The 22,508-nt window shown below is 45.7% G+C and overlaps 2 protein-coding genes across 2 annotated transcripts; one reads left to right on the plus strand and one right to left on the minus strand.

Annotated features, from left to right (window-relative positions):
- Positions 1–742: 742 nt before the first annotated feature.
- Positions 743–1,693, plus strand: LOC125084020 (olfactory receptor 1K1). The gene has a single exon (XM_047701096.1). It carries the CDS (start codon positions 743–745, stop codon positions 1,691–1,693), a length of 951 nt encoding a protein of 316 aa, XP_047557052.1.
- A 10,208-nt stretch (positions 1,694–11,901) lies between these two features.
- PDCL (phosducin like) lies at positions 11,902–20,410 on the minus strand. The gene is made up of 4 exons (XM_047700719.1): positions 20,235–20,410; positions 18,613–18,789; positions 16,044–16,225; positions 11,902–14,211 (listed from the first exon to the last, which is right to left on the minus strand). The coding sequence occupies exons 2-4, from the start codon at positions 18,782–18,784 to the stop codon at positions 13,660–13,662; spliced, it is 906 nt and encodes a 301-aa protein (XP_047556675.1). The 5' UTR covers positions 18,785–18,789; positions 20,235–20,410; the 3' UTR covers positions 11,902–13,659.
- Positions 20,411–22,508: the final 2,098 nt, after the last annotated feature.

The following is a 22,508-nucleotide window of genomic DNA, read 5'->3' on the forward strand; positions in this document are numbered from 1 at the left end:
ATTCTTGTGTACTTTTTTTTTTGGCAAGTCTGAAAATACCTTTATTCTTCTCTCACACTTGATTATTATTTTGCTTTAGCATCAAATTCTAAGTTCAATACATTTTTTTTCCCTTCAGAATCTGAAGATATTGCTCAACTGTGTTCTATCATCCACTGCCAGTGGAACACTTGAAGGCAGTCTGGTTATCAGAATATCATTAGATCCTTGTGCTCTATCCCCTTGGGAAGTTGGGGCTCTTGTCTTTATCCTCGGGGTTCTGAAAGGTGTGGTCCTCCCTCCTATCTTGTTTTGTTCTGTTTTTCCCCATTTTTACTTTGTGGAAATAAGTGCCTCATGGTCAGAACTCTTACCTGCTGTGTGGATCCTCCCTCTGTCTTTTCTTCCATACTTTCTTCCTGCTCCAGCCTCCATCCTGGGCAACACCTTTTGTTCTATTGTTGCTTAAAATCACAAAGTATCTGAGCTGGAAGTGGCCTAGAAGATCACTTAGTTCAGTTCCCTCATCTTACAGATGGGAAACCTAAAGCCAGAAAGGAAGAGGGTTCGGGCGGTGACATGACTTGCCCACAGTCACACCTGTGTGTAATACCAGGGCTATCTGACTCCAAACCCGTGATTTCCCCCATGGCCAGGAAGCCTTGAGAAATGTAGTCACACTTCACCCTTTTCCTAGACACTGGGGAGATGCCCCAGGAGTAGAAAGAACCCTTGTGGTTCTAGGGGAAGAACCAGCCCAGCCATGGATGCTGCCAATGAGTCTTCAGAGGGAGCCCCATTCATCCTATTGGGACTGACCACAAGTCCTGGACAGCGGCGGCCTCTCTTCGTGCTATTCTTGGTCCTGTATGTGGCAGGCATCCTGGGTAATGGACTCATTGTGGCCGCCATCCGGGTCAGTCCAGCCCTGCACGCACCCATGTATTTCCTGCTGGCCCATCTGTCCTTTGCTGACCTCTGCTTTACCTCCGTCACTGTCCCCAAGATGCTGGCCAACTTGTTGGCCCATGATCGCTCCATCTCCCTGGCTGGCTGCCTGACCCAGATGTACTTCTTCTTTGCCCTGGGTGTGACTGATAGCTGTCTCCTGGCCGCCATGGCCTATGACCGCTACGTGGCCATCCGGCACCCTCTCCACTATGCCACAAGGATGTCCCGGGCCGTGTGCACAGCCCTGGTGGCGACCGCGTGGATGGTGTCCCACCTCCACTCCCTCCTGCATATCCTGCTTATGGCTCACCTGTCCTTCTGTGCCTCCCACCAAGTGCCCCACTTCTTCTGTGACCACCAGCCTCTCTTAAGGCTCTCCTGCTCCGACACCCGCCACATTCAGCTGCTCATCTTCACCGAGGGCGCCTCGGTGGTGGTCACTCCCTTCCTGCTCATTCTTGCCTCCTATGGGGCCATTGCGGCTGCGGTACTCCGGCTGCCCTCAGCCTCCGGGAGGCTCCGGGCTGTGTCCACCTGTGGCTCCCACCTGGCAGTTGTGGGCCTCTTCTACGGGACAGTCATCGCCGTCTACTTCCAGCCCACATCCCAGTATGAGGCAGAGCGAGGCCGAGTGGCCACGGTCATGTACACCGTGGTTACCCCCATGCTAAACCCCGTCATATACAGTCTCCGGAACCGCGATGTGCAGGGAGCACTCCGAGCCCTTTGCCCCGGACGAAGGATCTCAGCTGTGGACTCCTAAGCCCCGGACCCCGCCAAGGAGAGACTGCAACACCCACAGGGACAATTCAAGAATGTGATCATCTGTTCTGTGCTTTTTCCAAAATCATAGTCATAGCTATCACTTTCCAAGCACCTGCTATGAAGCAGAGCCTTGCCTGATCTTACGTTATTCCCACAAAAACCAGGGAAGCGGATATTATGATCCTGTTTCATAGACGTGGAAACTGGGTTCAAAGACAAGAATGGACTTTTCCACATTTACATGATTTTTAGGTGGCAAATCTTGTGCCCATTCTTCCTCATCATTCCTTCTTCCAACACTCACTCCTGGGCACTTAGGGTGCATGCTACAATTTTCTGATGATCTAAAGCTGTAAGGGAGGGTGCAAATCCCCAAGTCTTGCTTTGTGGGGACTGGCACCTTATTTTTCCATCACATCACCATGTATTCCCAAATAATTGACTTCTCAACTGTCTGGGACACGGACAAAAGTTCACATACCCATGCGTCAAGGGGTTGACCTCTCCCAGTGTACCCAGTATGGCGGGTAGGAGACACTCCAGACATCTGAGATGAATAAATGATCATCTATTTTTATGCTGATAAGCATTTAGAAGCTGTGCACACTTCAAATTCTTTGTTATTGTACTTGTTTACTATGACGCCACCTGTCGGCTACACCAGGAACTCTGTAGAAGGCGGGTGCAGTGGGCATGCACTGTTAAGTTCATGAAATGAACCAAAGCAGGAAAGAAGGGCTGGGCTGCAGGCGTTAGGGACAGGTGGCAGGTGGAAGAGGTGGTCTTTAAGTCTTTATCATGGGCCAGCCCTTCATTTGCTTTTACCCACACAAAGCAAGGGTATTCTTACTGCCACTTGACAGGAGGATTGAGGCTCCAAGACGGCAGACGAGTCGGTAGCAGAACCAGAACAAGCCCTTCTGCAGCTGGAGGTGCGCAGGTGCATTTTAACGGGGGCCCCACAGAATCCAGACCCCACAGAATCCAGGTTTGGGGGCCTCGGTGGGAGAACTTGCAAGAAGGAATCCCAGACCGGGGCTGGTGCACTGGCTCAGGTGAGGACACATTTGGGGTCCGAAAAGCTTCATGATATGCCCAATTTTTTACCAAATAGGTTTATTTTTTTTATGTCCCCAGCTCTCCAAGAAATCCACCCCCACCCCTCCCCACCCCACCCACCCTCCCCTTTTGGGCTCTTCCCCTTCCAGGGAGGAGGAGGGCTATAGCAGTTTTGGCTTACCCACGGGCCTTTCCAGGTCCCACTCACAAGCCTGCCACCGCCTGGTTCTGGAACTGCTACACTATGCTATTTGATCTTAATTAATTAACTAATTAATTAATTAAAAGGGAGCTTAAAGAACTTTAGCCGTTTTAGCAAAACAAAACAAAAAACAAAGTATTTTAAAAAAAATTTTTTTTTCAGGGCGCCTGGGTGGCTCAGTGGGTTAAGCCTCTACCTTCAACTCAGGTCATGATCTCAGGGTCCTGGGATCGAGTCCCGCATCGGGCTCTCTGTTCAGCAGGGAGCCTGCTTCCCCCTCTCTCTCTGCCTGCCACTCTGTCTACCTGTGATCTCTCTCTCTGTCAAATAAATAAATAAAATCTTAAAAACACTTTTTTTTCTAATAAACTGACACAGAATCATATATAAAACTGAAAGGGAAAAGAGCAGCACAGTCTCGGTGAGATGGGAATCAAAGGCACCTTCTCTACTTCCTTGATGCTTCTCCTCCACCTCCCCGAAGGGCCCCCAGATCTAATCCAACCCCTTCATTTGATACACTGGAGGAATGAGGCCTGGAGTGGTTAAGGGACCTGCCCAAGTTCACACACACTTAGTGGTAACCTTCAGGCTTCCTTGCTCAGCCCACCAGACTCCATAGCTCGCCCTGCACTGACACTGAGGCCACTTTTTCCTGGTCCCCTTTCCACCCATCCACTCCCAGATTATCTGCTCATGATATGATGCCAGATCTTTGCTACTCTCCCAGTCACCTGTCCCTTGCTTCACAACCCACATCTTCCCTCTGCCTTGTCTGAAGTTTCACAAAGATACTGGTCGTGAGGCTCACCAACCATTCCACACCTGCACCATCAGCCCTAACCAAGGGAAGAGGGTGTGTCCCGAGGGACCTGGACACACCCTATGAGCTGACCACGAGGGACCTTATCTGAGTTCCCATGGTGTCTCTAGAACCTGGCACAGAGAATACGTATGCAATATGCTGTTGCTTTGTCTATCTTCTGATCTTCTTCCAGGTGATATTTCTGCATAAGGGGAGAGGGACACAGTGGGGTTTCGGAGATTACCAATACTTCCTTCTTCTGGACCACCAGTCCTGCCCTGGTCATCCTACCCAGGTGTCATCCCAAAGAATTAGTCACACCCTGGAAGGGTGCTCCACTTCCAGACCCCCAGTAGGACAGGCAAGAGAAGGGAATGGCAGGCATGTAAATAGCCTCAGTCACCAGGCATGTGGGTCCCTGGGTCCCATCCCCAACCCACTCCTACCTAGATCTAGCCTCTTGCTTTACTTTGGGTAGATCTCTCAGCTGACATTGACATGAAGACAAGAGGATAAATCCCTCTCCAAACTCCAGAAAGACTACAGAGGAGCTCTTAAATCCACTAAAGAATATCCCCCTGGAGCTTTTTCACATGAAACATAAAGAGACCAATTTTGAACACCTTAAGCAAAATAAACATATGCAGTTATGCTGAAAAATTAAAAAATTTAAAAAAAAATAAGCATATGCAAATGCTTGTAATTTCTGCTCCCAGGCTGTTCCCCTGGAAGAGTTTGTGCTTATCCCAGTGAGACTGCTGTAGTTCGTAGCAGTCCCTCTTCAGAAAGTCTTTATGCTGCACACGGAAACCCTTCTTACCCACCATATCCTTGACTTTGTCCTGAAGTGACTTCCGGCCATTTCAAAATCAATCTAGCCCACCCTCCCAGAATCAATACGTTCAACTTTTCAGTTTATTCAAAATAACATGGAGCACTATGACCCACCTCATTAAGAAAAAAACAAACAACTGCATTTCGAGAAAGGAATTTGAGTCTGCCTCTATACCCTTGCTTCTCATGCAATCTTCCTGCATTATAAAGCAAGGCAGCCTTGTTTCAAAGGTGCAGCAATTGGAGAGATCTCAGTAGGGAAAGAGACTCCAATCATAAATGGTAAATTGATTACTCCTTCTCCGGGTACAAAGGAAATTTCTATAAACCTATATAACCTTTCATGCAAGGACTGCCACCAGGAAAATGCAACCAGCACGCATGAAAAATAAGAACACAAGATTCCTTCTCAATGCAGATATGGCTGCTTTAAATACTTGGGATTGATCAATACTCCGGGCAACTGGTAGAGCCAGATGCTTAGTACAGAAGATTCCCTAACTCACCCCATTCACGTCTCTTTCAGTGTCTTTCCTCCACTCTCTTTACTTTTACGTGCCTCTCCTGTTTTCTCATTTCTGTCACTGGTTCCTACTCTCTCCCATTGTTCGCTGTCTTCTCTCTCTTACTATTACTCACCAGGCACCAGGACTATGCACACAGCTCTTGCACTCATGTACATAATGGTAGCATGGATTATGATCCAAGCCAGAAGACAGGTATGAAGTGCTATATAGCAGCATCTAAGAGGAAGCAAGGACTTGAGATCGAAGCAGAGTTGAGGAAATTCATGGAGGAATCTCGTCAATTACATCAATGGCCCCCATTCATCCATCCCTGAACCCATACCCTTGGCCACCTAACTTTGCCCTCCATGTCTCTGGGTTCAACCACATAACTTGCTTTGTCAATAGAATATTAGTAGGTATGAAAAGAAGCCACAATACTGGGCTTGTTCTCTTGCGTTTTTCAGCGCCGTGAGAAGAACATGCCCGGTTAGCCCACTGGCCACAGAGAAGGATGAAAGACACATGGAGCAGAGTCACTTAACCTGAATCCCTACCTAACCTGTAGATTCGAGAGCAGCCCAGCCAAGATCAGCCAGGGCCCAGCTGTCCCAAAGACACAGGAGTGAAAATAAATGATGCATGTTTTAACCAACTGAGTCTTTGGGTGATGTTACATAGTAATAGCAAACTGATGAAGCTCCCAGAGTTATTTCTGATATTTGTCTTTATCCCCAACACAGCATGTCCCAACCCCTTCAATGTCCCAAGGATTGCTCTACCAAAGCATGAATCTACGGAGGATTCTTTGAGAGTAGGAGTTACGCTTTTCCACTGGACCAGGAGCACCTGGAAATAGGAGTCACGGCTCCCCCTTTCCGTTCTCATAACCAAGTCCACCTTCTCTCTGCACAGAGTCAGGTTCATCTCTTGGCTCCTTTCTTTGGAGACTTTATGCTCATTCCTACATTTAAATTCAAACCACACTGGAACACTGTCAGCGCCTCTCCTCTTGTGGGAAGGGAAACAGAAATTGACGAAGGCTGGAAAAAATAAGATGAGCAAAACTAATCAAATAACTCTCTGTTTGGCAAGTAGCCAGACACCCCCCCCACACACACACACCCCACACACAGAGACACTATTTCCACCCCTTCCTCTCCAAGGACCACAGAACAACCGACATTTGGTAAAACCATGACCAAGACCACATGCATCACAAAATCCAGTAACCACAGACCTCAGAAACCACAATGACAAGGTAGAAAGCTACTTAATGATAGGCCAGATTTCGTGCTGGTGGCTTTGCCTTCATCATACCATTTAATCCTCATAAAAATACTGTGCAGCCCACATTATTATCCCCATGAGGAAATTGCAGCCCAGGGAGGTAACTTGCCCAAGGCTCCAAGCTACAAAGCAATAGAATCAGTATTTGAATGGAGATCTGGCTCTGGGCTAAAATGAGGAATTAAAAGCCCTCCCCTCACCCCCTTCTTACTCTGAATCTATTTGCCGTGCATCAGAATCACCTGGCCTGTTTATGTAAAATGCATATTCTACCCTACACCCCCAGACATCCTGCATGGGAGGGTCAGGAGTGAGGGTTGGAACCGCATTTTTTTTTAAATTTTATTTATTTATTTGACAGACAGAGATCACAGTAGGCAGAGAGGCAGGCAGAGAGAGAAGGAGAAGCAGGCTCCCCTCTGAGCAGAGAGCCCGATGCGGGGCTCGATCCCAGGACCCTGAGAACATGAGACCATGACGTGAGCCGAAGGCAGAGGCCCAACCCACTGAGCCACTCAGGCACCCCTGGAACCGCATTTTAAATAAGTACCTTAGGAGATTTTGGTGCAGGTGGTCTCCCAGGCACACTCACAGAATCCTGGCCCTATATGCTATAAAACTTGAGCTTGCCAAAAGGGAGACAGCATCCCTGCCTTTAGAAAGGCTGTGCTTTACACGGGAAGTGTTCAGAGGTAATGCAAAGGATGTAGCAAATACACAGCTCTGGAAAAGATGGACAGCAAGGTCCACCATGAACCCCAGAGGCCAGAGGATTCTGTGATTCTTCCCAACTCTCCTTCCAGGTAAGTTTGAGGTGTCCTATTTCTCTCTCCTCTCTTGAATGTATAGAAATTACTAGGAATCAGTGTCTTAGTTAGCTCAGTCCATAACACCAACCACGGGGCAGGCACCCCTCATCTCTTCCCAGCAGCCTTTCTGGGTGGACATCATCAGCCTGTGCAGAGGTAAGGATGCCACATAGTACTAAGATCCTGACTTCTGAGCTCTGAGTTCCTGGGCACGTTAAGTCCTGACATTGTTCTTCATCGGCTGGTTGACCTCAGGCAAATTGCTTAACTATAAATGAGGATAATAATATCTCTCCGGGGTTGTTATGAGAATTGTCCAAGAAAATATATATAAAGTCCTCAGAATAGGGGTGCCTGGCTGGGTCAGTTGGTGGAGCATGTGACTCTTAATCTTGGGGTCATGAGTTCGAGCCCCACATTGGCAGTAGAGTTTACTTTTAAAAAGTTAAATTAAAAAACTAAAAAATAATTAAATAAATACTGAAGTGCTTAGAGTAATGACCTGGCACCTGGTAAGTCTCAATATATGTTGGTCACTTGTACCATCACAGGGAGGGGACAAGAGTCATTGGGGGATCAGTGGCAGGATTGGGATTTGAACACAAAGCCTGTGCTCTGAACTAGGGAGCTTGGGACTGTTCACTTGGGACTAGTGAGTGCCCCTGCTTTCCTCTTCTCTTCCTGGGCCAGCTTTTCTCTCAGCCTTAACGGACCATAATACGGAAGTTAAGTGCACGCATGTTGTATTCATCAACTAATATTTTTTTTTGCTTTGTTACTCATTAATAAAGTGTGTGTATGTGATACTTTCTGGTTCTCTTTCCGAAAAACAAATTCTCTAAAATGACTAGTGCATGGTAGTAAGCATCTCCTTCAGCCCCGAAATGGGAAGTCTGTGGCTGGGTTTACCAACAGCAACGAAACTCTTCTTTCCCTCGTCTCTGCTGCCACCACGTGGCCAAAACCAACTTACAACTGGCATTTCCTCTTGCTTTGGCCGGATGGAGGGTTTCGCTGGAATTTGTAACCTGGTTCAGGGAACATAGGTAGTTCACCTCTGATCAAAAACATGTAACATTTCTGGAAAAGCAACATAGCAGAGAGCCTTCTACCCTAATGTGAATTTCAGCCTACTTCAGCCTTGGCGATTTTCCTTCCCCACTTAAGCAGCCAACGTGAGCTTCCATCAACTCTAATCAGAAACCGGAAATGACAGGAAAACAGTCCCTGTCCCCAAATACTTCATCGTATTTTGTGTAAACAAATACTTACAATTCAACTGGGGCAACCACAAACACTGAAGAAGGGGTTACTCTACCGGAAAGGGAGAAAAGGTCATTCAAGCCACACTTAGGAAAAAACCTACATTTTTCATTGAACTAAAGAAATACAAAATGATAGCATGAAAACAACAGTAGATGACCTACTGCTTTACTGGCATTAATTCATGGGCCTGTCAAGCAAGCTACTGTTATCCCACTTAGGTGGGAAAGCAAAGCCATGGCCAGTTTTTGCTGGAGTCAGGCATTGAGCCCTCCTAACTTTTTTTTTTTAAGATTTATTTATTTATTTTAGAGAAAAAAAGTGCATGAGTTGGGGGTGGGGCAGAGGGAGAAAATCTCGAGCTGATTCCCCTACATGGGACTCGATCTCAGTATCCTGAGATCATGACCTGAGCCGATATCACGAGTTGGATGCTTAACCAACTAAGCCACCCCAGGGGCCTCCCTCAAAACTTTTCTTAATCAATGTTGTCATAACCCCTAGAAGTACGGGCAACGGTGTGACTGTTTATTCCTAAAGAGACAGGAAAGACTTAACAAGGTTCCCCAAAAAAAACAGAGATACAGCAAGTGTAGCAAATGTTAGGGGTAAAATGAAGTGAAGGCTATACGGGTATTAACTGTAATATTCTTTTCATTTTCCTGTAGTTTTCAAAGTTTTCAAAATATGAGGTGATTTTCCAAAATGCATGAATTCATAAAACTTGAGAGCCCGATGGGTCTTAAAAGAGCATATAATTTAGCTTTTATTTTACAAATGGGGAAGCTAAGGTCTGGGGAGAGGAAGAGGTTTGTCTGGGGAGAGGAAGAGGTTTGTCTGGGGAACAGAGCTGGCTGCCAAGAGAGAGCTAGAGTTCACGTTCACTATTCTCTGGATCACTGCCACCAACAGTGGACAGGCAGTGGCAGTATGGTTCTGGGTAGACTTTGGGGGGAAGGACTTTGTGGCGTCCTGGCAGGGAGGGGGGACCCCCAGCAGGTCACAGCCACAGCCCAGATGGGCAGAGGTTCTGACATGAAACACAGGCAGGACCAGAGACCCAGGCTCCACCCAGCTTAACTCCTTGTTCTCTTAAAATTTTCTGCCTAATTTTCTTCCTCCAACCTGTTCTCTCCACTTTTTCTTTTTTATTATTATTTTTTTAATTTATGTATTTACTTTGAGAGAACGAATTTGCATGGAGGCGCAGGGTAAGGGACAGAGGGAGAGAGAGAATCCTCAAGCAGACACCTGCTGAGCAGGGAGCTGAACGCTGGGCTGGACCCCACCAACCCAAGATCATGACCTGAGCTGAAATCGAGAGTCGGACACTTAACTGACTGAGCCACCCAGGTGCCCCCACTTTTTCTTTTTTAAATTGATCTGTTTTATTGTCCCTTGATCATCTGCTTCCTCCATGCAGAACTAACACGACATTGTGGAAATGGTATAAATTCTGGAAATACACAGACCAGGTTTTATACCCTGCCCTGCCCACAAGCTGGAATGGTCACTTAATCCTGCTAAGTCTTGGCTTCTTCATGTCTGAAAAGTTACTATTTATTTCCTACCTTGAAAGGCTGTTGGTATCAGTGGGCCAATATAATATCTCCTTTATTTTCTTATTTTATCTATTTATTTATTTTTTTTTGTTTAAGGATTTTATTTATTTATTCATTAGACAGAGAGAGAAATCACAAGTAGGCAGAGAGGCAGGCAGAGGAAGAGGGGGAAGCAGGCTCCCCACTGAGCAGAGAGCCCGATGCAGGCCTCGATCCCAGGACCCTGAGATCATGACCCGAGCCGAAGGCAGAGGCCTAACCATTACACTGAGCCACCAAGGCGCCCTATTTATTTATTTTTAATTATGTTCAGTTAGCCAACGTTATTAAATGTTTATTGATCCTTAGCAAGAGTCAGGCACAGTAATGGGAACTGGGGATGATAAAAACTTATTTGAAGGCTGTGTTCTAAATATTTGATATGAAAGGACTCATGTTACTCATCCCTATTTCACAGATGAAGACACTGAGGCACAGAGGGGTTCAGCATCTTGCCCACAAAGCCAGTAAATGTTAGCCTATTATTCCTGGAGTGAAGAGTGATTATGCCACACACTGGAAGGAAAACAAAGCCTGTGCCTTCCCGGGACTCTCGTTTTGGAAGAAAGTGCAATCTGGATACTACAGGGACACAGCTTATGACAGACAAATAGATGTTTCTTTCCTTTTCTCCTTTCCATGGCTAAAAAGGAGAACCACATAAAGAGGAAAAGAAAAACTGAGCGTTTTGTTTCAACTCCTTTCCTCCTTTACTCAAATAAGCTGTTTTGTGATTACTGCTGTCATTCACCTCAATCCGTCCATCAGTGATTATCACACCTGCATGAGCCTCAGAGTCACCTGGAGGACTTGTAGAGTGTGCTGGACCACTCCCAGCATTTCTGATGCAGTCCGCGCATCAGGGTGGAGGTGGAGAATCTGCATTTTGATCAAGTTCCCCAGTGAGGCTGACTCCTCTGCTGCGGGAACACGCGTTGAGAACTGCTATCCCGGAAGAGGTGAAGCACAGTGTTCCCATTGCAGGGGTGAGGAAACTGAGCCTCAAGATGCCGAGGTCCTCACGAGGCGCTACAGCAGTGACAGGATTCGAACGCAGATCTTTCTTGACTCCTGAGCCTGTACTGTTTCTGCTATACCTGAGTAAGAGATTTAGTACCTGAGGACTTCCCCATTCCATGTCTGTGTATTTTATTCTAGAATCTCTGTTCTTGAAAGGCAAAGTGAAGGTTCCGCAAGTGGTATTTTCATTTCCAAAAGGAACAGAAGATGGTTTCTAAAAACTATTTTGCGGGCCACCTAGGTGGCTCAGTCCATTGGGCATCCGGCTCTTGGTTTCGGCTCGGGTTGTGATCTCAGAGTCATGAGATCGGGCCCCAAGTTAGGCTCCATGCTCTGCAGAGTCTGCTTGGGATTCTCTCTCTCTCCCTCTGCCCCTCCCCCTGCTCAGGCAGTCTCTCTCTCTCTCAAATAAATAAATCTTAAAAAAAATTTTTTTGTAAATGTTCTTGCCCGCCCACCAAGAATTCCTCTTCTAGAAATCTATACAAGAGAACAATCCAACATTTCAGCCCCAAATGCAAAGATGCTAAGTGTTTTAATGAAAAACTGGAATCTAAATACCCAATATTGGGGCGCCTGGGTGGCTCAGGCAGTTAAGCATCTGACTCTTGGTTTCAGCTCAGGTCATGATCTCAGGGTCATGAGATCGGGCCCACATCAGGCTCTGCGCTGGGCATAGAGCCTGCTTAAGATTCTCTCTCTCCCTCTCCCCCTCTCCCACTACTCATGCATGTGTGCTCTCAAAAAAAAAAAAAAAATTAAATACCCAATATTAAGGAACTGGTTAAATAAATCATGGTATATCGATATGATGGAGTATTATGAAGCCATTAAAAATTATTTATTTAGAATTTTTATAACATATTGAAGTAGTTATGATATAATATTAAATAAAGTAGAACACAAAATTAAATCCAATAAGTTTTCGATGTTATTAAAACACTAAAAAAAAAGACTGAGGGAAATAAGAACATTGACAACAGTTGTCTCTGCTTTTTCCACGCTTTCTACAGTGATCTTTTTAAAGCAGATAAACCATACACTTTCCTCCTACTGATAAAGCACGACGGATATTTTCAAGATCCTTCTACATTTAGTCCACTCTTGAATAACCAGGAAAAGCAAAAATGAATTTTAAAGTTAATCTTTTAATTCCAGATTACATCTCCCCAACCTTAGAATGTACACCGTTTTAAGAAAAAACAAGTGAAAAGCATTCAAATGACAATCATTATTATAAATATGAATACGAATAGAAAAGACTAGAAGGCTACCTATAAAAATGATAAAGCTGATAATTTTTGATTGGCAGAATTACAGGACTTTTAAAATCATTTTTTAACAATAATTTTTATTACATTTTCTACAATGGACATCTATTACTTCCGTAGTAAAAAGTCTTTGCTGTTTTTCTTTTTAAGAGACAACCACCAAGCAAATTACAGCGCCATCTACACAGTGGAATATCAATGGCCATTTTTTAAATGTTGTAGATTATTTAATGACATGAAAAAAAGTTTGATCTATATTAGCTGACCATACTATAAAACAGTATGCTCAGAATGATCCCATTGTTTTGTTTAAACACAACCAAAACGTCTACATATACAAAGAAAATACAATGGAAGGAAATATGCCAAAATGTTAATAGTGTTTTACCGTAGGTGGTAGATAGGCGGTAGAATTAGATATTATTCTAACTTTCTTATTTTCACTTCTGTATTTTGGCAAATGTTCCTCTGTTAAATATTATTTTTCCAGTATCAAAAAAAAAAAAAAAAAAAGCTTTTTAAAAAGTTACATTAAAACAAAAACTTACATTGTTAAATAAGAGAAAGACAGACAAAGAAATGAGCAGGAGTTATCTTAAGAGATCCTCCTTTCAAAAGGCTTCCCAGCTCCAAACCAGCTCTGATTTCTAAATTAAGCTGGCCTCCAGCATCAAGAGGGCAGTCAGCATCAATCTTTCCTCCTATTCAAGACTTAATAATGCTTGAGCGGGGCACTGGCTCCAACAGCAGAGGTCACCCCTCTTGATGGGGCCAACAACCATTGTCGGGAAGCTTTAAACAAGACCCTGGTAGAGAAGAGGGTCTAGGGTAAAAATGTAACTGCCTTCCAGGACTATGGATCTGATTACAAGTAAATATAATTTATGATCATTGATGAAAGAGACACACTATTTATGTTGCAAAGAACACACTAACTATAGAATTATATTCCCAGGCCTGGCAGAGACCTCTGAGACCATCTGAAGACAATTTCTAGGACACTGTCTTTAGGACGTTATGTAAATATTGACTAGAAACAGTAACAGAGATGTCATGCTGAGGAATCTTAGGTAAACAGTTGAAAAGCCTGGCTTCCTGTTTACACAATTTTAAGTCACTGCTGCTAGCCACAAGGTGATTCAGCATTCCAATTTAATCTAAGAATTTCTTGACTTTACGTATAATAAAAGGGACTACAAAGAACAGCTGAGATGCCACACAACACAGGAAGGAACAAAAATAAATACACAGCCATGTGTCTTCCAGCCAAAACAATGAGAAATCTATGCAATTAGACTAGCAGTTCAATCTATTTCCAAATCGCTATCCTCACTGTGACAGGCAGCAGAGTTACGCACAGACGTCAGCACCAAGACTTCCTTTTCGGGGAGCAATCCAAATTCCTGTAGAAAAGCTTCAAGGTCCACAGCAAAGAAATCTTCCCCCAGCTGGTCAGTGACACGAACAAAATTGCCGATCAATTCACCTCCCTTGTAGATCAGCAGGGCAGGAAGGGCGTTCCTGGTGAAGCGACTGCTGGCCCCAATCACCGAGCTCTTCACCCGGCAGAATTTGACAGCTGGGTACTCAGCAGCAAGGCAAATCATGCAGCCGTTCATGGCTTCGGTCCCAGGAATGCCGTCCTCATAAATATGGACCATGATGAGGGTGCTTTTCTGTTCTTTATCAATCATGTCTAAAAACCCTTCTCCGCTGGGGATCTCAAAAACCTGCTTGAACTGGGGCCCTCTGTGAAGCTGCTGCCGCATCTCCTCCATCCTCTGCTTCCGGTACTGCTGGAGAAACTCTTCATCATCTTGGTCCTCGTTCATCATGGCGAACTCCTTCAGAGTCATCTGCAGGACGACCGGCAAGTGAGCAGACGCCACACAAACCCGACTCTGCGCTCGCAGGACGCACCCGGGCTCACGGGACGCGAGGAACCCTGCTCAGTGCTCTGTATGCATGAAAGCCCACAGGACTCTTCCGAGAACCCCATCGGGAGGGAACTTTCATTGCTCCCATCTTGCAATAATAATAATAATAACCTTGAGATTTTTGACACCAGTTCAAGAAGGTACGAGCCCAGGATTCAAACTAGATTTTGTAAAACCCCAATCTTGGAACTACTGCGTTATGACGCCTTTCCACCCAAAAAGGCAGCTAGTATCACTTCATGAGCTTGGTTTTTTTTGGTCAGTCTTGACAATGGATTAATTATTTTACCCATTGTGTCATTTTTGGTAAGAAGACAACAGGATAGTAAGGAATTTTAAAAAGAACACTCACCGTTCTTGCTCTGCAACCCCCCCCCACGCACACAAAACACACAGTCACATATACTCTCTAAAACTGAATGTTGCTTTTTATTACCAGTCACAAGCTGAAATTATTTTTGCTTTTTTTAACAGCAGTTGTGGGTGTACCAATGAAGCCATAACCTCCTTTTGCCACTTGGCATCATTACATCATAAATATTTCCTCATGTTTCTAAGTATCTTTTTTTTTTTTTTTTTTTTAGAATTACTCATAATGTGCCATATTTTGCTTAATTTCCGTGTTTCTGGCATGGAGCCAGTTTCCGGCTCTGTTCTATGGCACATAATCCAGCAGGACAAGGACAGCTTCTCTCAATTGCCCCATGTGGTCATGTGATACGTTGCTTCATCTGCTCTAATCTCAGTATATGGAAGCCCTGGGAGCTGCGGGCACACTGCCCTGAAGCCAGCTTATGTTACGAAAGTATCTTCCTTCTCTTGGCCTGGTGCAGAAGACATCCTTGTGCCTCGCTCTGCCTAGTATGGCACAGAATAGAGGGTGGGCCAGGGGACAACAGCAGATCAGAATGGACATTTCTGCATCAAGGCCAGCACCATCCTTCCCCCCAGCTCCCAACTCTCCAGTCTATCTGGGCCTGCCAGAGTGGCTCTTTCTGACTGTAACTGCTCAGAAAGAGCTGTTTCTGAGCTGTTATGGTCAGAAAGTCTCATGCCCCCAAATCCTTCTCCTGCTCCACGAAAATGACTCCTCTCTCAATCCCCTTATGTGCTCCCTGATCCTGGCCAGTAATTTCCAGCCAAGAGCTGTCTGGCCATAGCCAAATGATCTCGGGCACTCCTAGACATTCATTCATCTTCAGAGGGCAGGTGGGGGGTCTAGATGGTCCTTTTGATACAGGGGAAAATGAGAGAGTCAGGGACCTAGTCCCAAATATCTTCCAGAGTATCCATTTGCTTCTACTGTGTGGCCTTATTCCACTAAATTCTCATGAACAGGCTTCCGGTGAAACAGAGCAGCATCACAAAAAGAGCAAAAAAATCTGGCTGGAGGTCCTACTTCCCATCAGCATTTACTGGTTGCACACCCTGAGTCAAGGCCCCCCCTCATCTCGAACTAACGGATGCATCATCGGTAAAACAGGGATAATGCCACCGACCTCAGAGGGTTATTCCTGGCCCAAGGTAAGGCCTCAATAAAGGACAGAAAACTCCCATTTACTGAGCACTGTTAATGGGCCAGGCTCTGCACTGGGCTTTGTACTCCGAGAGCACTGTGAGGTAGAGACGCTGACCTCACCTAACCCACGACAAGCCGGACTCAGAAGGAAGATGCATCCCCACGGGGCGCCGGTGGCCGCCCTGAGAAAAGCCTGGGGCAGGAGAGGGGCGCAGGGGGGGCTGCTAATTACCTTCGCACCGAGCTTCTCCTGCAGTGCCTCCTGCTTGTGCTGCTCCTTCTCTTCATCCAGATGGGACCTGCAGGTCATCGACAGCTTCTTGACCAGCCTTTCCATCTCCCGGCACTGCTCCTCCCTCTGCTCTGTCTCCAACTGTTTGAAGCGGCGCCAGTCATTTATCACCCCTTTTGGACCTGAGTGGGGGGTGAATGCGGAGGTGACTGAGAAGAGTGGCCAGAGGACTACGGGCCTGCTCACATGCGGCCGGAGCCTGCTCCATCAGGGGAGCACGGTGACATGCACACAGGGCAGCGTGGCTTGCCCTGATTAAATGGACGAGCTAGGGCCCCAACATCAGGAGAGGCACTAAATAAATCATGATTTAGCTACTCAGAGGAAACTAAGGTAACTCGTAGAAAGAGTGAGGTAGCTCTATGTTCCTTGCCATGGAAGATGCTCAAATATATTAGGTCCAAAAAAAAGGAGAGCAAAATGTAGAACAATATCATGGGAGGATCGTCCACTTTTTAGAAAAGGAATTATGTGTGTGTGTGTACATATGTATGGACATTTATTTATGCACACGTACCTTTGTATGTTCACAGATAAAGAACTAGAAGGAACTGGCAACAGTTAACAGAGGCTGTCTCTAGGTAGGGGGATCCAAGGGGACTAGTGGGACAGAACCACTACTTTTTTCTTTCTACATTCATACATTCTGTATCATTATCCAGATTTTTATAACAAGACTGTGGCAGGTTATTCTGTTAGTCAGGTTACCCCCAAGCCTCCCTGCCTCCTGCCATGTGATCTATAGGACCTCTTAGGGGATGAGTATATGCATTTCCTGCTCACTGATGTTGGCCTTGGCCATGTGACTTGCTTTGGCCAATGAATCCTAAGCAGAATATTTATGAGCTGTTACATGTTTTCAACAGTCCTCTCTTGCTCGCTAGACTTGGTCATGAAAAGGCACGTCCCGGTCCAGGGTTGCTCCTTCAACCCTGCGGCGGATAAATGAAGCAAGGGCAGGGCTGCTGCTGACCCACACCAGTAGCTTATAACACATTTGAGAAACACACCTTCACTATCACAAGCCACTGAGGTCTGGAGGACCTCTGTTACTGCAGGAAAAAAATCTAAAAATCTCTATGAAGAAAACTTTAAAGTTCTACCAAGAAACACAAAGAAGGATGGAAAAGCGATACCATATTCCTGACCAGGAAGACCCAACATCACAAGGGCGCCAATTAACCCTAAATTAATCTATATTCTTAATGCATTCCCATGTGTGCATGCTCCTAAATTTGTTTTGGAAAAATAAGAAAGCAAAAGTTAAGGGGCACCTGGCTGGCTGAGTCAGTAGAGCATGTGCCTCTTGACCTTGGGGTTGTGAGTTCAAGCCCCACGCTGGGTATAGAGCCTACTTAAAAAAAAAAAAAAAGCTGGGACAATGATGACAAAGAAGAGTACTGAGGTGGAACCAGCCCCACTAGATACTGAAACCTGTCACACAGTAATGAAAAACAGTGTGATACAGCACAGTGAAAGACAAGTCAACGCAAGAGACTACGAACTGCACAACTACAGGGAGGAATTCAGTACATGATAAAACTGACATTTCAAAGCAACAGAAAAAAGATGATTTATTCACTAAATGGTGTTGAAACCACTGGGTGGCAATATGAAGACAAAAAGAGGGCCCTACCACATTCCTTGCACCAAAATGAATTCCAGATGAATCAATATTCAAGTGAAAGAAAGAAAGAAAGAAAGAAATCATGAACGTACTAAGAAAAAGCATGGGAGAATCTTCTTATAATCCCGGAGTAAAGAACTTTTCGGTAAGAAACAAAAGTAAGAAAGTATAAAATAATGCTTTCAGGCACATAAAAAAAAAATGTTTTCTGCCAGGAAAAGGACATAAAATCAAAAGACAAACAACAAATTGGGAGAAATAGTTACAGCTCATATCACAGATGAGCTTCCTTACTACATAGCTCCCTAAAAAAAAAAAGACCAACCACCAAATTTTAAAAACGTGTAAAGGATAGGAAAATATCTCTTAAAGAAGCTCAACATCCCTCTTGAAAAAGATAGAAAATAAAACTACAATGAGTTACCATTTGTCATCCAGCAGGAGGCAGAGATCCCAGATTCTGATAACACAGCAGGAGGGCAAGTGTATGGGGAAAACCATACTGCTGGTTACATATAAAACAGCGCCACTTTAATGGCCACAATTTGGAAATATCAAAATGTAAAAGTGCAAATATGCCATTTCTAGGACTCTATACCACCATATAGTATGGATACCTATGACTTCTGTGATATCAAACAACTATGAATTTGAGAAGCCGGATTCAAAAGCAAGTCAGTCTGTGTTCACTGTGTGTGTTCACAGTCTGTGTATGGTGTGCACGCACGTGTGAACTGTGCACTGAAATGGCTAGAAGCACGCGCAGGGACATGATGACACGAAGACTAGGAGTGAGACTGGAATTAGAGAGAAGTGATCAGGAAATACATATTTCACAGACATTTGTTAAACCTGATCCCAGAGCTAAGGGATGTCCAGTACCTGTGTTAACGGAGATGCCTTCGCCTGCCAACTCAGCATCTGCAGGCATCGACGTGCCGGCCAGCGCACCCCTGCCTCCATCCTTGTCCTCGCGGTCGCTGTCCTCATCATCACTGCTGCTGTAATAGTACTGCAGCTTCTCCCCCAGCAACTTATCGTCCAGGGTCGTCATGGTGCCTGAAGGAGGCAATGTATCAGGCTCTTTGATGGTGTGAACCCGACAGACAACGGGCTAGGGACTCACTTATGCTAAGATCCTACTATTTTTAAGACCCGAAAACTGATTTTTTTTCATAAGCATGCCATCCATGCCATCACCCTGGGTGACCAGGTCAATCACGCTCTTTGTGCAGAAGGTAAAACTGAAGCTCAGATAAGGGAAGTTTCTTTGCCAAGAACCAGCAAATGGTGGAGCTGGGATCAGACCCCAGGGTACCCAACTCCACCAGACTGAGGATGTCAGTCACTGTCTTCCATGTACCATAGCTTGTACTAGCGTGTTGGCTTGGAGGAATCTACTTACTGACTAGAGGTTTCACCTACACATACTTTTAGGATTTCCTAATCGACTACGACTGCTGGGTAATTGTAAACTGGGTCAGAATCCTCAGGAAAAATTCCAAAGAGCAGCATCAAGAGTATGACGCTGAGTCACTGTTGGTCTAGGTCAATCACTCATCTGTCCCTTGCCTTCAACTTCCTTGAAGAGCTCAGTGACCGTGTGGATGGATGGGCTCTGAAAGCCCTACCAACTTTGGTTAAAAGAAGGGCCCTGACAAGATCCTACTAATTCCCAAGAGTTCAAAAGGCAATGGCTGGAGCCAAGACTCTGCATCAGGAGATGCCAAGGGCACCTGGGGAGAAAGGTACTGCTTAGCTCCTCAGAGGCCAGCTTGCCCTTCCAGAAGTAACGGTGACAACTTGAGTCCCTCCTCTAAGCATCGCAAACATGCTTCCTTCATTAAAGGAAGGAAGGGCCTGTCAAACTCCGTTGCAGTGTGGCTCTCCCAGGGGTTCCTGAAAGCAAGGGTGTCCAAGGTCCAGCGCAAGGTCTCCGCACCATTGACTAAGCACAGACGGACGCAGTCCGGGTTGGCGCGGGAACGAGAGACCCCAGTAGTCAGGGAATGTGCACAGAAGGCATGGCTGATGGAAAGAAAGGTGCATATACGGGGGTCTGGGGGTGAAGAGGAGCCGCGGGGGGGCCAGAACCAAACTTAAAGTGACGAGGAGCGGTCGGGACAGGATGGGCGGAGAGACCGGCCAGGGGTGCGCTCGGTGAGGGCGGGGCCTTTGAAGAGGACGCGGCTAGGGCAGGGCCCGTGGAGAGGCTCCCGGAGAAGGCGGGGCCGGCGGAGAGGGCGGGGCCCCTGAGGGGAGGAATCGGGGGTGGGGCTGAGAAAAGCGGAAGGGCTGGTGGAGGAGGCGGGGTCGCAGGGGGCGGTGAGGGTGGGGCCAGCGGAAGGGCGGCAGAGGGGCGCGCGGAACTTTTGGGAGAACCTAATGGAGGTGGGACCAGAGGAGGGGGCAGGGCATGGAATCGAGGCGGCCGTGGGGGTCGAGGGGCGCGCAGACATCACCTCCCACCCGTGTTCCATGCCCGCCGTTTCTGGCCAACTGACCTCAGTGCAGTTACCCCGCCTAGCTCAGTCCGGATCCTTTCGGGCCGGCAGCTCTGGGCACTTCGGAAGGAAGGAAGCGCTGGGTTGGAGGAAGAGAAGTGGGTCAGCGCCTTGAGCTCTAAGAGAAAAGCCGCCGGAGTCCCGACTGCGCGAACCAATGAGGCGGCCTTCCTGTGGTCGGGCAGACGCACGCTGCCCAATTAGGGAAGGCCTCCTCCGGGGCTGAGGGAGACGCTACGGGTCCTTCTTTGGGACAAAACACCTCGACGTCGGTAGTACTCTTCAATCGGCTTTGTTTTAATTTAAACGAAAAGTTACCCTGTGCGTACCTAGTTTGTAATACTAAGAAAAGTTTGTTTAGTTATCTTTGACATTTCTGAAACCATTCCACTTGTGTTTCTTATTGCTTCTTAATCACATCGCGGCCCTTAAAACAAGACAGACTCAGAGACGTTAAGTATTTTGCCCCAAAACACACAGACTTGCATTAAAAAAAAAGAAAAAAAGCCAGGACCCTGACAACGCTGGTGAATTTCTGAATTGGATCCTGGAACGGAAAAAGGACATGAACGGGACAACTGATGAAATAAGGCTTATTAACAATAATAGTGTATCAGCAGTATTGATAATTGTACTATGGTTATGTAAGATGTTAACCTTCGACTATTCAGGGTGAAGAATATAGAAATCCATGTTACTTTTGCAACTTTCAAAAAAATCTAAAATGATTTCAGACTGAGTCCTTATTAAGTGTCCAATACACAGCAATAAAGTAATTCATAGAAAGCTTTGTACAAACTGAATCATCCAAAATAACCCTAAAACAATACACTCTAAAATAGGGCTCCTAATTTGAGGGAGAGATCCTCAACTTGTGGTCCTGCAAATTGTCTGGAAATTGGTATATGTGCCCATTTTCCTAAGAAGCTGCTGGTTCAGGCTATCAAGAGTGAGAACTTCGCTCCCCAAATTTAAGAACAATTCATCCTATGGAGACCTTATGGTGACTTTTTGTGGTTTTGTTTGCAGAATGAATCATCTTAACTTAATCAGATTTGTGTGTTGAACAAGCAGCCAGCTGGAGGATGCTTGTGATCTGCCCTAGGTGACAAGCCAGAACCCAGCAACAGAGCTTCTGTAAGGCAGATTCCCCATTAATACCTGTTAAATGAATGCTAGATGAATGCATTTGCTTTTAATTCTGTTTTTCTGACATCTCCCTGTAGCAAGGATCTTCTTCATCCCTGGTGGTGCTTTGTCCTTCAAAATTCACTTTGAGGGCACCTGGGTGGCTCATTTGGTTAAAACGTTTACCTTTGGCTCAGGTCATGATCCCAGGATCCTGGGATCCACCCTCCTGGGCTTCCTGCTTAGCAGGGAGCCTGCTTCTCCCTCTCCCTCTGCTTACTTCTCTCTCTCCCTCTGCAGCTCCCCCTGGTTTGCTCTCCCACTCTCTCTCTCTTTCTCTCTCTCAAATAAATAAATAAATAAAATTTTAACAAAAAAAAAAAAAATTAATTTTTTTTTTTTTCACTTTAAATTGAAGGCTGTAATCCTCAGGGCTACCCAAGGATCCTTGTTTCCCTGGGCAGGTTACCCTCCCATTCACTGAAAGGAGCAATTCGCATCTCTTTCCTCAAATCCTCAATGCTCTCTCCCCTCTCCTGGTTCAATTTATGACCTTGGTTCTTATTTCGCCTGAAAAACACAAGCAGTCAGGAGCTGAAGACGCCTCAAAACAAACAAAACAATCAGAAGCAATCAAAAGAGAGACTTGCACTTGTGTCCACCCTCAAAACCTACCAACAACCTCCTGCATCCGTACCTATTAAATGACTCACTGCTGCAGTGGCTTCTGCTCCTCCAGCCTGGTAAAGGACTCTTCTGGCAATGACCTCCCCTCTGTCTCCCATGCAGATACAAGCTTGCTTTCTATAGCCTGCTAATATGCTTTCCCGGTTCTCATCTCCAAAAGAAGAAATCCGCTCAGATACCATTTACCACCATTCAAATTGTTAAAAATTAGAAAGTTTGATAACAGCAAGAGTATGGGTAATACATTGCAGGTGAGGTGTAAATTGATACAGCTCTTACATATGAAATACATTAGTCAGTAATGCAAAAATATATACCTTTACTCTTAATCATAGGAAACAAACTGAGGGTCCCTGGAGAGGAGGGGGGTGTGGGTGGGGATGGGTCATTGGGTGATAGACATTGAGGACGGCATGTGATATAATGAGCACTGGGTATTAGATAAGACTGATGAATCAC

Source organism: Lutra lutra, chromosome 13 (assembly GCF_902655055.1).
Source record: "Lutra lutra chromosome 13, mLutLut1.2, whole genome shotgun sequence".
Lineage (NCBI taxonomy): Eukaryota > Metazoa > Chordata > Mammalia > Carnivora > Mustelidae > Lutra > Lutra lutra.

What these genes read in the sequence shown, in the direction of transcription:
- LOC125084020 (XM_047701096.1), top strand. Translation starts at nt 743, where the DNA reads ATGGATGCTGCCAATGAGTCTTCAGAGGGAGCCCCATTCATCCTATTG.
- PDCL (XM_047700719.1), bottom strand. Translation starts at nt 18,784, where the DNA reads ATGACGACCCTGGACGATAAGTTGCTGGGGGAGAAGCTGCAGTACTAT. An exon ending in AGGCATCTCCGTTAACACAG is followed by an intron (nt 16,226 to 18,612) that starts GTACTGGACATC and finishes CCCCCCACTCAG; the next exon opens with GTCCAAAAGGGGTGATAAAT. An exon ending in AGGAGAAGCTCGGTGCGAAG is followed by an intron (nt 14,212 to 16,043) that starts GTAATTAGCAGC and finishes GTCGTCCTGCAG; the next exon opens with ATGACTCTGAAGGAGTTCGC.